Source organism: Sminthopsis crassicaudata, chromosome 3 (assembly GCF_048593235.1).
Source record: "Sminthopsis crassicaudata isolate SCR6 chromosome 3, ASM4859323v1, whole genome shotgun sequence".
In the NCBI taxonomy this organism is placed as follows: domain Eukaryota; kingdom Metazoa; phylum Chordata; class Mammalia; order Dasyuromorphia; family Dasyuridae; genus Sminthopsis; species Sminthopsis crassicaudata.
In genome coordinates, this window is record NC_133619.1 from 502,780,508 (window position 1) to 502,795,688 (window position 15,181).

The 15,181-nt window shown below is 33.3% G+C and overlaps 1 protein-coding gene across 6 annotated transcripts in view; it reads left to right on the forward strand.

Annotated features, from left to right (window-relative positions):
- SIAE (sialic acid acetylesterase) overlaps positions 1 to 15,181 on the forward strand; it is a 42,887-nt gene that overhangs the window by 22,407 nt on the left and 5,299 nt on the right. For 4 of the 6 annotated variants that reach the window (XM_074303934.1, XM_074303937.1, XM_074303940.1 and 1 more), the window contains 2 exons: positions 171 to 280; positions 367 to 500. In XM_074303934.1, coding sequence (XP_074160035.1) covers positions 171 to 280; positions 367 to 500 — 244 coding nt within the window. The remainder of the gene's footprint in view (positions 1 to 170; positions 281 to 366; positions 501 to 15,181) is intronic. The other 2 variants (XM_074303938.1, XM_074303935.1) reach the window with 1 other exon arrangement.

Below are 15,181 nucleotides of genomic sequence, written 5' to 3' on the forward strand. Positions count from 1 at the left end.
AGAGAATTTTCATTTTCCTTTTATATGAAAGTGGGGTTCAGTTTCCCTTTGTGGCATAAGTCCCCAGAGGAGCTAATACTTTTTTAGTAGGAAAAACACTTAAATGAAAATTGAAGAGGCTGTCATCAAATGTAATGTTTGCTGGTGCCACTGTATCTAATTTATTGCAGGTTTCCTTTCCTCAGTCTATATTCTGGCCCCACTGACCATTCTGTACTGTGGAATTCAATGATTCATCCACTACTCAACATGACATTAAAAGGAGTGATATGGTACCAGGGTAAGTATCTAGGCTGTTATTGTTTAATTTCCAGTTCAATTCTTACAGAATTGTCCCTCATTCCTTACATTTATTATTGTTTTCAGGAGAGAATAATGCATACTATAACAATGACCTGTACAATTGCACCTTTCCTGCTTTCATTGAAGACTGGCGCCAGGCTTTTCATTATGGCTCTCAAGGACAGACACAGCGGCTTTTCCCTTTTGGGTTTGTGCAAGTATGTGGTAGGAAGAAAAGTTTATAGTGACACTTATGTGGTGACGTATTATGCTGATCGGTCTCTTAGAGCTCAAGAGACCATTTTTCTTTGTCTTTCTAATCAGCTGGTACAGGAAGCAAAGATCAATGGTTTTCTAAATCACACATGGGAAAATTGAGGTATGGATTTAGAGTTAGAAGTGATTTGCTCATATAATACAACTTTTTCTATCTATTATGAGAATTTTCTCTATAACATCCTAGCCAAATGCCCATCCATGTTTATGCATGAACCCTTTCAGTGGCAAAGAAGTTTTCCATTTTATTTTGGGAGAAAGAAATAGTCTTATCCAAGTTTTATGTTCCTTTTTTTCCCCAATTATTTTTCTATATTCTAGAAGTATAGATAATAAGAGATAGAGAGATTCTTGTTACTTGTTAATATTAGAAATACCTGGATAAAAAAACCCTACAAATTCAGAAGGTTGTGGCTGTTTCTTTCCAACTCTTAAGTCTTAAAAAATTGCTTAGATAACTGATAGGTTAAATGACTTGTCTAGAATCATGCAGCCAATATGTATTAGGAATAGGAGCTGAATCAAATCTCTTTTTTTCAATTAACAAGCATTAATTTTCTTTTTGTCCTAATTCCTCACCAAAATTGGTGGGATGAACAAACCAAATTCTTATAACAAATATACACAGTGGAGCAAATTCCCAGATTGGCCGTATGTATCTTTGTTTCTTGTATCTCGCACCCCTCTATTAGGAAGTAGGTAGCATGAAAATGAAGTCATTAAATAAAAAGGGGTCCCATAGAATAATAATGAGACATGGTCATTTCATTGATCAAAGTTCTTAAGTCTTTTTCAAAGTTGTTAGTCTTTACAGTATTATTTTCTCCATTGTTACTGTAAATATTTTTTCCCTAGTTTCATTCACTACAGTTTGCATCTGTTGTGTGAAGTTTTCTTGGCTCCAAGACTATGCCATAGTTAGGAGAATTCTAAATATTTATATATATATGCCACTTTTAGAAGAACTGTATTTCCTTTGTATGGGATTTCTCTCCTGTTTGCTAAAAGTACCTTCACATTTATGATAATTAACTTCACAGGATTTTTTTTTTATTGAAAAGATGATTCTTGAAATAGGTATTCTTTTAAAAATGATGAAATCTGTTTACCTTTTTCTCTTCTTATTGCTGTTGCTGATGTGTTGGGTGTGCACATGTATGCATTCATTACCTTTCTAAAGGTAGATAGCAAATTTCATTATGATTCCTCTGGAATTATAGTTTATTGCTGTGTTGATTGCAGTTCCTAAGTTTTTCTAAGTTGTTTGTCTTTATAATATTGCTGTCATTGTATAAATTGTTCTTTTGATTTTGCTCATCTCATTCCATATCAATTCATGCAAGTCTTCCTAGGTTCCTCTGAAGTCATCATCTTCATCATTTCTTACAGTTGAAAATAGTTGTCATTTTTTTAAAGAAATGCTCAACTCTTCATGATTTTATTTGGGATGTTCTTGGCAAGGATATTGGAATGATGTCCCATTTCCTTCTCCAGCTCATTTTACAGATGAAACACTGAGGCAAACAGGATTAAGTAACTTTTTGAGGATCACACAGCTAGTAAGTATCTGAGGATGGGCTTGAACTCATGAAGAGAAGTCTTTCTGATTCCAAGCCTGGAAGCCATTATGCCACCCAGCTACCATTTCTTATACTTCAATAGAAGTCTATAGTATTCAATGTGTTCTTGTGTTCTAGCAACTAGATTGTGGCAATGTAAAGCACTGAGCCTGGATTCAGGAAGATCTGAGTTCAAATTTGACCTCAGATACTTAATGGCTATATGATCCTAAGAAATTCATTTAACTTCCTGTGTGATTCATTTTTCCAATCATAAGATGGGCATAATAATAACACCTACTTCCCTAAGTTGTTATGAGGATCAAATGAGATAATTGTAAAGCTCCTAGCACAGTTCCTGGCACATAGAAAAGAAATGCTGGTTCACTTCATTTCATTTCCCCAATTGATGGGCACCTCTTCAGTTTCCAATTCTTTGTCATTACAAAAAAAACCCCTGCGTTTGCATATTTTGTACATTTTCCTCTTTTTAAAATCCCTTTGGTATATAGTCTTAGTAGCAGCGTTATGGAGTCAAAAGATAATAGCTTTTTGGACATTGTTTCAAATTACTTTCCAAAATTGTGAGCTTATGAGTAATTCATATCTCCACTGACAGTATACTAATATACCTATTTTCCCACAATCTCTTCAACTTTTGTTATTTCCTTTTGTAGTTTTTGTTATTTTTCTGTTTTAGCCAACTTGATCAAGCTATGAATGTGAGATAATATTTCAGAGTTGACTTAATTTGTGTTCTAATTATTAGTGACTTAAAGCATTTTTTAAAAAAAAATCTGGCTATTGATGGTTTGGATTTCTTTCTCTGAAAACTGCCTTTTCATATCCTTTTGATCATTTATCAATGGGAAATGACTCTAATTTCTTATAATTTGGAATTAGTTCCCTATATATCTTAGAGATAAGGCAGATAAACTTGGTGCAAAGATTGCTCTTTCCCCCTCAATTTCCTGCTTTTCTAATTTTATCTGCCTTTGTTTGGCTTGTGCACAAACTTTTTAGTATTAGGAAATGAACGTTTTTCATTTTAGTTACTGTGAGATCTTTTCCTTTCCAGAAATCTGAAAGAGAATTACTTCCATGGTACTATAATTTATGATGTTACTATATCTATTTACTATATTATTTATGATCTACATATGTATATATACTACATATTTTTTATCTATATTTAATTTGTTGGATGGCTTTCCAGTTGTCTCAACAGTTTTTCTGAGCAGCTTGAATCTCTGGATTTATTAAACACTGGATTACTTTTGCTTATAGATATTGTGTACATAATCTATTTCAACTGATCAACTTCTTTACTTCTTACTCGGTACCAAATTATTTTGATGGTTATGGCTTTGTTAGTAGAGAGTGAGATTCAATACTGGTAGCCCTTTTTTTCCTTTACAAGTTAATTTTTGTAATCATTTTAGTTAACTGTTTTATTTAAAATAGTAACAATAAAACAAAATGACCTTATGTCTTATACCACCTACATTAGCTATCTTTATCTTTCTCATAGTTTTCTTTTTCCTTACTACTTCAGTTCCATTGATCACCTGCACATATTTCATTCAAATCCTTGTCTTTTTAAGCAGCCTTTATACACACACACACACACACACACACACACACACACACACACACACACACACACACACCCCTATATTAAACAGGAAAAACTTGATTGCTAAATAGTTCTAATTTTTCCCAAGAAAATTCTTGCTTTTGATTATCACATAGTATTCCTTGATATTTTCATTTTCATTTTGTTCCTTTTCATTTAATTAAGTTGTTTCTTCTCCCTTCTAAAACAGGAAAAATAACTAGATTACTTCTTTTTCCTCATGGTTTTTACATTTTTATTTTATTAAAAAAATGTTGCCATTACAAATTTGTGTAGTCATGCAAAATTAATCCCTATATTAGCGATATCCAATAAAAATGAAGAAAAAAAGAGAAGAACATATACTTCAGTCTGTAATATGAGCTTAATCTGGAGGTAGAATGCATGTTCATCTTGAGCCCTTTGAAATTATGGATTGTCATGTATTGATCTGAGTTCCTTAAAATTGATTATTTTTATAATTTATTGTATAAACTATTAGGCTGGTTCTGTTCATTTTACATAGGCTCACATGGGTCTTCTGACAATTTTTTGAAACCATCTCCTTTCTCATTTCTTATAGCACAACGATATTCTGTCACATTTATATACCATAACATGTTCAGTCAGAAACTCCCCAGTTGACTGGCATTTTCTAAGTTTACAATTTTTTGCCACTTTAAAAAGAGCTTCTATAAATATTTTTGTACATATAAGCCCTTTTCCTCGTTAGGGTTATAGACTTAGTAGTTTATGCTGGGACAAAAGGTATGTATTGTTTAATAGCTTTTTAGGCATAGTTTTGTTTTCTTAGAATGGTTAGACTAATTCACAGCTCCACTAACAGTACCATTTAGTGTATCTGTTTTTCCATGGCCTTACCGGGATTTGTAGTTTTTCTGTTTTGTTATCTTTGCCAATTGATGGATACAGAGTAGTACCTAAGATTTGCTTTAATTTGCATTTCTTTAATTTATTAGTAATTTACAATATTTTTTCATCTAGTTATTAAAAGCTTAATTTTCTCTGAAAGCTGTTTATTTGTATACTTGACCTTTCATTTAGGAAATGGTTCCTTTTCTTATAAACTTGACTCAGTACCTTATGTATCATAGAAATGAGACTTTTATCAGAAAAAACTTGCTATAAAGATTTTTTTCTTATTCTAATTTTAGTTGCGTGGTCTTTGTGTAAAAACTTAATGTTATGCAATCAAAATAACTCATTTTATTGATATTGAAACTCTTTTTCTTTTACTTGTTCATGGACTCTTTTCCTATTCATGGATCTGGCATATAATTTCTTCAGTGGTTCATTAATTTGCTTATATCATCTTTTATGTCTAAATCATGGACCCATTTTGAACTTATGTTGGTAGATGGTATGAAATGTTGGTTTATTTTGGTCTAGATACTTGTATTTTGGTCTAGTCTTTGTTGAATAGTTAAGTTCTTACTGCAATGTCTGGGATTTCAGGTTTTTCTAAAACTACATTACTGTGCTCATTTGCTTCTGTATGTTATGCACTTAATCTGTTCCATTTTTCTACCTTTCCAAATTGTTTTGATCAATACAACTTTGTATCACAGTTTGAGATCTGTTGCTTCTAGGACTAGATCTCAGATTGTATTTTTTTCCCTATTGAAGCCCTCTCATTGATATTATTCTTGAACTTTTGTTCCTTCAGATGAACATTATTATTTTTTCTAGCTTAAAACATAATTATTTGATAATTTGCTTAGTATTGCACTAAGTAAATTAAATAGTATTGCTATTTTTATTATTATTGACTCAGCTTATATGAGCAATTAGTATTTTTCCAATTGTTTAGAGATGTCTTTATTTGTAAGAAGAAAGTTCTGTAATTGTGGTTCATATAGTTTCTGTATATATATTGGCAGGTAGATTCCCAAGTATTTTATACTATTCATAGTTATTTTAAATGGAATTTAAATTTCTCTTTCCATCTCTTCTTGCTGAGTTTTTATTGGTGATGTAAAGAAATACAGATGATTTGTGTATGCTTATTTTATATTCTGCAATTTTACTGAAATTGTTAATTGTTTTGATTAGTTTTTTTGTTGACTAAAGTTCTCTAAGTAAAAACATATCATCTGCTAAAAGTGATAGTTTTGCTTATGCATCTTCCTTCAATTTCTTTTCTTTTTCTTGTTTTAGCTACCATTTCTAGTACAATATTGTTTTGAATTATAATGATTATAATAAGACATCTTTGCCCTCACCCCTAATCATATTGGAAAGACTTCTATCTTATCCTCATTATAGGTGGTATTTGCTCTTGATTTTAGATAGATACTAATCATTTTAGGAAAACTCCATTTATTCCTCTTCTTTCTAGCATTTTTTAAAAAACAGAAATGGGTGTTATATTTTGTCAAAATCTGTTTTCTACATATATCTCAGCTTTACTTTATATGTGCATTGTTTCTTTTTATGTTTTTTTCCTACTGTTTTCAGCATTTTTTTGTGTGTGTGTGTATAACTTAAACTTCTTACTCAGTAATATATAAGGCTATACACCTGAGGGTTGTTGACTAGCTACTTAGGATAAAACACGTAGGACCCTTAAATTACCTTTCTTTCTACAATGTGAATAACATTTGACAAAGAGAAACTCCTTCGATTGTAGTGTTCAAGACTAGATTTAGGAGATTGAAGCTGCTTGGGATGTCTGTTGGACATAGATCATCTTCCTGACCAGGGGACTCCTATTTGGTTTGATTTCTAATCCTAAAAAAGATTAGATTTGTGGAGGAGATTGTTTTGGAGGAAGACTCAATTTTCTTAAACATATTGTCCCTCTGAAAGAATTACAGGATCACTAGGACCATGACTGAAATTTCCTAGTTGTTCTCCAAGGTCAGTTTTACCCTATTTTGGATCTTAATTGTTCAATAATTTGAGCATCTATCCTGAATATACTTAGTACCCTGTAGTGTCCATTTTCTGTATGCTGGAATGTTCTTGAGCTTATTGAGGACATCTGATTGTTATACAAGCTTTTTTCATCACCTCCTTTTTATAGCCTTTTTCCAAGTTCAGATCCTTTTTATTTCCAAGGAATCTGAAACCTCCCACCTCAGTTTCAAACGGGCCAGATGGAACCTGAATACTTTCCTTCACTTTCTTCTCAGCCTTTATCAAAGTTAAAACAGAAACATCAGTTAAAAAGTTTGATGTTCATCTTTCCTAGTCTTGTTGGCTGGGAAATATGCCTGCCAACTGTCTACAACCTTATTAATCTTATTATTCTATAAAGATAATGAAAAGAAACAGCAAAGAAACAAAACATCCAATTGGTGGTAACCAGACATAACATGTATAAAAAGACTGGAATTAATGTCTGAATTAGACTATTCCAATGGTTCCCACAGGGTTATTTTTTTCCTCACCATCTTCCAATCTCTTTTTGTTCTATTTCACAGCATCCTTTTTTAGGAGAATGATTTTTTTTTATAGATCCTCCTTCTATTTAAATTCCTGTATGCTCTTTTTCCATTCCTTCCTTACATTCATTTTGACTTGGACTCCAGTTGTTCTGTTCACAGTTTTGAAAGTACTAGTCTAACTTTTGTCATCAGTTCTATATGGTATAGTTTAGACTGTGTCGTTGTTGTTGAATTTCAGTTGTGTCTGATTCTTTGTGACCCTTTTTGAGGATTTCTTGGCAAAGATCCCGAAGGCAATTTGCCATTTTTTTCTACAGCCCATTTTACAGATGAAGAAACTGAGGCAAACAGAGTTAAATGACTTGTCCAGGGTTACACAAATTTGAACTCTCAAAGATGAATTTTCCTGCCATATGTATATTTACCCTGATTTAAATCAGAGTAATAGCAAGTAATTATTGTCATACTCTTTTGGAAAGAGCATTGGCCTGGGAGTTTAGGAGACTTGGTTACTAGTTCTGGATTCTGTCATGATAATACGGGTCTGCAGATAAGTCACTTAACCTTTTTATACTTCAATTTCAATATTTAACAATTTGAATTTGAATATTATTGTAACATTACTGTGCAGTGAATAGGAGATACAGAAAATTAACATGTTAGAGAGTTTATATTTTATTCAGGAATGTACAAAATGATCTTAAAAGATAAGTAATAGTACAATTGAAGCACATAAGTACAAATGAATATTATAGATAATAATTGATGTTGAAGTTCAGAAAAGAGGAGAGCTTTTTAGAGTAGTCAAGAATGGCTAGGGAATGTTTTGTAGAAGACTGGATTTGAATTATACTTTAGAGTATATGTAAGACAGATAAATGGAGAGAAAGTAAAATAGGTTTTTTATACCAGAAACAAAATGGGAAAACAAAATGAACAAAAGTGTGGAAGTAGAAATGAATAAGGCATATTTTGAGTTCAAGGGAATAAACAAGCTTGGCTTGAAAATGAAGGGAGTGTATTGGAGAGAGTCAGAGCCAAGATGGCAAAGTAAAGACAGAGACTCCCCTAAGCTTTCTTCCCATACCTCTCCCAACTACCTTTAAATAATGACTCTATAAAGCATCAGAACCCACAAAAAGATTGTGTGAAACAATTTTCCAGTTCCAGATAACTTAGAAGGTCAGCCGGAAAGTTTTGCTGTACCATGGTGAGGGTGGAGCCCGTAATCCAGCACAGGCTACCATTGTAGACCAGGTCCCAGCAAATTAGTCTAAGCAAATAAAGAGAAGGCCATGGGGCCTCTGGATCAGCGGCAGTAATGGCAGTTTCTATCTAGACCTCTCAACTCTTGGCTCAACTCTTCTAGACCTCTCAACTAACTGAGATAGGACTCTGTTGCTTTGTCCATATTCAAATCTGGGTCACAATTCTGGGTTGTAGTCTCAGGAGGAGTGCTAAAACATTAGATCTTGCAGCCACAATGAAGCAGTGATACTTATCACAGTTCCAGGATAAAAAAGAGTGTTTGTAGTTGTTCATAGACCGAACACAGTCTAGGAGAGTAGTAAATACACCTCTTCTTAGATCATACCATCTTGGATGAATTGAAAACTTACAGGTCCCTAGACTTATCTCTGAAAAATAACTTCACAGAATTAAGACAATACATCTTCCCACCCAGTAGAGTCTTACTTTAAAAAAGAATTAAGGTGGGAAAATGCACAAACAACAACAAAAAAGATACTGAAAATATACTATAAAGTTACTAGGGTAACAAGGAAGACCAAACCATAACACTCACAATAAGATAACAAAATCAAATCTACATCCAAAGCCTCAAAAAAAAAAAAAAATTGGTCTCAGACCATGGAAGAGCTCAAAAGGGATTTTGAAAATTAAATAAAAAAGGGAGAGGAAAATTGGGAAAAGAAATGAGAGTGATGTAATGGGAAATAACAAAAAGTCAGTGAGGAAAAGAATATCTTAAAAAGCAAAACTAGCCAAATGGGAAAAAAAGTAAAAAAAAAATCTCACTGAAGAAAATGGTTCCTTAAAAATTAGAATTGAGCAAATGGAAGCTAATGACTTTATTAGAAATCAAAAAACAATAAAGCAAAATCAAAAAAATGAAAAAATAGAAAACAATGTAGAATGTCTCATTGGAAAAATAACTAACCTGGAAAATAGATCTAGGAAAGATAATTTAATAATTTCGTCTACCTGAAAGTCATGATGAAAAAAAAGGCTGGACATCATCTTTCAAGAAATTATCAGAAAAAACTGTCTGATATTCTAGAGCCAGAGGGAGGGCAAAATAGAAATGGAAAGAATTGACCAATCATCTCCTGAAAGAGACCCCAAAATGAAAACTCCCAGGAATATTACAGCCAAATTCCAGAACTTTCCAGGTCAAGGAGAAAATATTCCAAGCATCCAGAAACAACAATTCAAGTACGTGGAGCCATAGGCAGAATAACACAAGATTTAGCAACTTCTACATAAAAAACTGGAGGAAAAAAAAAAACAAAAACAAAAACAACAACTGGAGGGCCTGGAATATGATATTCCAAAGAGCAGTGAAACTAGGACTACAATAAGAATCACCTACTTCTTAAAACTGAGGATAATCCTTTAGGGAAGAAAATATATATTCAGTGAAATAGAGAATTTTCAAGCATTCTTGATAAAAAGAGCAGAGCTGAATAGAAAATCTGATTTTCAAATGCAAGACTCAAAAACATGAAAGGAAAAATCATAAAGGACTTAAGAAAGTTAAATCTGTTTACATTCCTACATGGGAAGATGTCACTTTAAGTCATAAGAATTTTATCATTATTAGGGCAGGTTAGGAGTATATATAGAAAAGGGCACAGGTGTGAGTTGAATATGAAGGGATAATATTTAAAAAATAAAATTAAGGGGTGAGAGAGGAATGCACTGGGAAAAAAAGAAAAGAAGAGGTAGAATGGCATAAGTTTTCTGCCATAAAAGAGGCCAGAAAAAGTTTTTAGAATGAAGTGGGAGGGGAGGTAAGAGGGAGTCAATTAACCTTCCTTTCTTTAGAACTTTATTTCTTCAAAGAGGGAATAACAATACATATTTAATTGGGTAAAGAAATCTATTTTATTGTTTGGGAATCTATCTGCCAAGGGAAAGTCAGGAACTTTCCACACAAAATCAAATCTAAACAATCGGAAAAATATCAAGTGTTCTTGGATAGGTTGAGCATATATAACAAAAATGACAATACTACTTAAATTAGTCAACTTATTTAGTGCTATACCAATTAAACTCCCAAGAAATTATTTTACAGATGTAGAAAAAATAATAAAATTCATCTGGAATAACAGGTCAAGAATTTCAAGGGAATTAATGAAAAAAGATGCCAATGAAGGTGGCCTAGCTGTGCCAGATCTAAAACAATATTATAAAGCAGCAGTCATCAAAACCATTTGGTATTGGCTAAGAAATAGAGTAGTCGATCAGTGGAATAGGACAAAATAGTCAATGACCATCGCAATCTGGTGTTTATAAACGCAAGGATCCCAGCTTTTGGGAAAAGAATTCACTATTTGACAAAAACTGCTGGGAAAACTGGAAACTAGGAAAATGGAAACTAGTATGGCAGAAACTAGGCACTGATCCACATCTAACATTGTATACCAGGATAAAGTTGAAATGGGACTATGATCTAGACATATAAAGAATGATATTATAAACAAATTAGGAGAATGTAGGATAGAACAATGTAGGATACTCTGAAATCTGCGGAAGAGAAAGGAATTTGTGACCAAAGAACTGGAGATCATTATTGATCACAAAATAGATAATTTTGATTATATTAAGTTAAAAAGTTTTGTACAAACAAAACTAATGCAGACAAGATTAGAAGGGAAGCAATGAACTGGGAAAACATTTTTATATTCAAGGGTTCTGATAAAGGCCTCATTTCTAAAATATATAGAGAATTGACTCAAATTTATAGGAATTCAAGCCATTCTCCATTTGATAAAGGATTTGAACAATTTTAAGATGAAGAAATTGAAACCATTTCTAGTCATATTAAAAGGTGCTCTAAATCATTATTGATCAGAGAAATGCAAATTAAGACAACTCTGAAATACTAATATACCTCTCAGATTGACTAGGATGACAGGAAAAGATAACAATGAATGTTGAAAGGGATGTGGGAAAATTGGGATAATAATACATTGTGAATGGATCCCAACCATTCCAGAGAGCAATTTGAAATTATGCCCAAAGAGTTATCCAATTGTGCATACCCTTTGACCAAGCAGTGTTTCTATTGGGGCTATATCCCAAAGGAGGGAAAAGGACCCACCTGTTCAAAAATGTTTGTAGTGGCAAGAAACTGGAAACAGTGGTTTCCCATCAGTTGGAGAAGGCTGGATAAATTATGGTATATGAATGCTATGGAATATTATTGTTCGGTAAGAAATGATCAGCAGGATGATTTCAGAGAGGTCTGGAGAGACTTACATGAACTGATGCTGAGTGAAGTGAATATAACCAGGAGATCATCATATAGGCAACAACAAGACTATACAATGATCAATTCTGAGGGACGAGGCTCTTTTCAACAATAAGATGATTCAGGCCAGTTACAATGGCCTTGTGATGGAGAGAGCCATCTACACCCATAGAGAGGGCTGTGGGAACTGAGTGTGCTTCACGTCATAGCGTTTTTACCCGATTTGTTGTTTGCTTATATTTTATTTTATTTTTTTCTGGTTTGATTTGATTTTTCTTGTGCAGCAAGGTAATTATATAAATATGTATGCATATATTGGATGTAATATATATTTCTACCATGTTTAACATATATTGGACTACTTGTCATCTAGGGAAGGGGGTAAGGGAAGGGGGGGAATTGGAATACAAGGTTTTGCAAGGGTTAATGTCGAAGAATTATCTATGCATATGTTTTGAAAAATAAAAAACTTTAATAAAGAAAAAAAAAGAAATCTATTTTATTCTACAGGAAAGTAGGAGGGAGAGGGGATAAAAGGAAGGAGGGAGGAAGGTGATAAAATAGAGGGCATATTGAGGGAGGGGTAGTCAGAAAGAAACAAAACACTTTTGAGGAGAAATGGTGAAAGAGAAGAGAATAAACCAGGATAGGGTGGAGGGATGAGGAGGGGAGATACAGCTAAATGAGAATAATTGTGAAATAATTTTGAATCAAGTTTCTCTGATACATGCCTCATTTCTCAAACATATTGGGAATTGAGTCAAATTCATAAAAATAAAAGCCATTCTCTAACTGATAAATGATCAAAAGATATGAAGTTTTTGGATTAAGTAATCAACGCTATTTATAGCCAAATGAAAAACTCACTATTGATTGGAAAAATGCTAATTAAAATAGTTCTGAGGTACTATCTCATGCCTATTAGATTAGCTAGTAGACCAGAAAAGGAAAATGACAAGTATTGGAGGGCATGTGGGAAAAATTCCACTGTTGGTGGAATTGTGAACTGATCCAGCCATTTTATAGAGCAATTTGGAACTGTGCCCAAAGCGCTATAAAACCATGCATACTTTTTGACCTAGCAGTATCACTGCTGGGTGTATATATATCCCAAGATAGAAAAAACAAAACAAAAAACCCCAAAAAACCAAAAAGAAAAAGAACCTACATGTACAAAAATATTTATAGCAGTTTTTTTTCTCAGGACAAAGAATTGGAAATTGAGGGGATGCCTATTAACTGAGGAATGGTTGAACAAATTGTGGTATGTGATTATGATGGAATACTCTTGTGCTATAAGAAATGATAAGCAGGATGCCCTCAGAAAAACCTGGGAAAGACTTTGATGAACTCATGCACAGTGAAATGCACTAAGTACAAAGTAACAACAATATTGTGAGACAATTATCCATGAATGACCTGGCTATTAGCAATTCAATGATCCAAGACAACTCTGAAGGACTTATGAAAAATGCTACCCATCTGCAGAGAAGGAATTGTTTGTGAATATAAATGGAAGCATATATATAAAGTGAAGGGGATATCAAGAAAGGCAAAAAGATTAAGATCAAATTGTTGATGGCCTTGTAAAAAAAATTTCACTTTGTCTTATGGTCAATGGAATCATGTTCAGAGACTTCCAAGGGATTTTCAGGGTAGATGGTACATAATAAGTGGCAGAGCTGGGATTTGCTTTCAAGACCTTGGATTCTACATTTAGTATTCTTTCCATTACAGTTTTCACTTCATTTAAGTGGAGTATTCTGTAGACCTCTATGTAAAGAGAATTTTATGTAATGCTAATTTGCACGCTTATAGGGAGTCAGGAAGATGACATTTGTGGGCCTTACACAGGAATAGGGGAGCAAAGGTCTCCTTTCTCAGTCCTGGAGATCTCAAGCCAAGACCCTGATCTGCTGTTTGTTGGAGGTAGTCTCTCCATACATCTATTCTTTTGATTTCACTTGGAGAGTGTTTTTTAAGGCCTTTTTTATTTTGATGGTATTGGGAGGCTGATATTACTCATAGTAGTGAGCTGAGGGACAGGAGAAGAGAGAATGAGAGCACAATACTGCTCACTAAAGTTAACATGTGTTTTTTGGAATGTCCATTTTTTCAGCATTTTTTATAAAGCTAAATTTTTGCACAATGCCAATTTAGTAAAGCAAGAACCATCTATACGCTACTTTGCTAATCTAGGGCATTAGTGAGGGCAATACTAAAATGATTGTGCAGTTACTCATCTGTAAAATGTATTAGGTAATAATATTAAAGTATTCCCATTATTCTATGTTCTATATTTGGAATATCACATAAATATTTTTTATCCTTCAGATTCTACATAGATATCTTCATTCCTACCTGATGGCAGGTATTATAACTTTTTCATATAGTAGTCCTCTTTCCTGCAGTAAACCTGTGACAGGTCAGGAAAAACTGGAAACAAAATCAGTTCCTGGTTTTGCCTTATGACTTGTGCTTATTTTTATCTTTTACAACTTTTGTTCCATCTTCATCTTTCTCTTTAATAATTCACTTCCTGCTATTACATTTACATTACAGCTTTCATTCTCACATGAAACCAACTTGTTTCTTATATAATTCTTAAAATTTAGGAAAGTTTAGGGCTTAATCTTTAGGAAATCCTATTTCTTAGGGAATTGGGGTGGCTTTTATATTGATAAAAGAGTTGTTATTTATCTAGGTTCTCCCAAATGTGGCTGGCTGTGCACTTTGGTGGACCTCTATTATGGGCAGTTAACAATACCAAATGCTCCTAATTATAGTATGGGCAAGACCTTTAATGTCTAGGTATGAGAAAATTTTCTTGTGGTTCAAACAGCAGAGGTATTAGTGCCTCCCTGTGGCTAAATTCGAGTAGTGTAGTCAGGATATATTACTGTGGAGAATTAAGGTAGGAATTCATTGCAACATCTCGTCATCTTTAAGTAAAATTGTAGGATATAACTCATATGGCTAGGGACAAATGACTTGCAGAAATGTTTAGTGTCTAGGTATTTGTGAGTAACAGTAGAGGTGGAATATTTTTGGAATAATGAAACATTTCCTCAGTTTTAACTTACTATCTCTGGGCCTGACCTGAAGCAGTTAAATGTGCTTGGAGTAGCTCAGAGATATTAACAACATTGTTTGTCCAAATTAGGTTACAGGATGAAAAAGTCTGAGAGTGCTGTTCTTCTCTCTACTGTGGCTTACAAAATAGTTAAAGGACTTAGAGCTTGAATCCTTGCTGAGAATTTCCAATCCAGTAGGTACAGTCCTGTGCTATCTTCACTCAAAGGACTTTCACACTTGGACTTCGTGGTTTTCACATAGTTTACTTTTATAGCTCATTAGTAGTAGGGGAAAAAACAAAAATAAAACCACACTCGTATACCATGACTTACCCATGCCAACTTGTGACCAACCTAATTCATTTCTATAAGAAAGTTGGTAGTAGCTCTATTCCTATATAATATAAAGAGATCCTCAGTGATTTTCTAGTTGCTTTCAATTTTCTTCCTTATTGAGGTAGCAAATAACT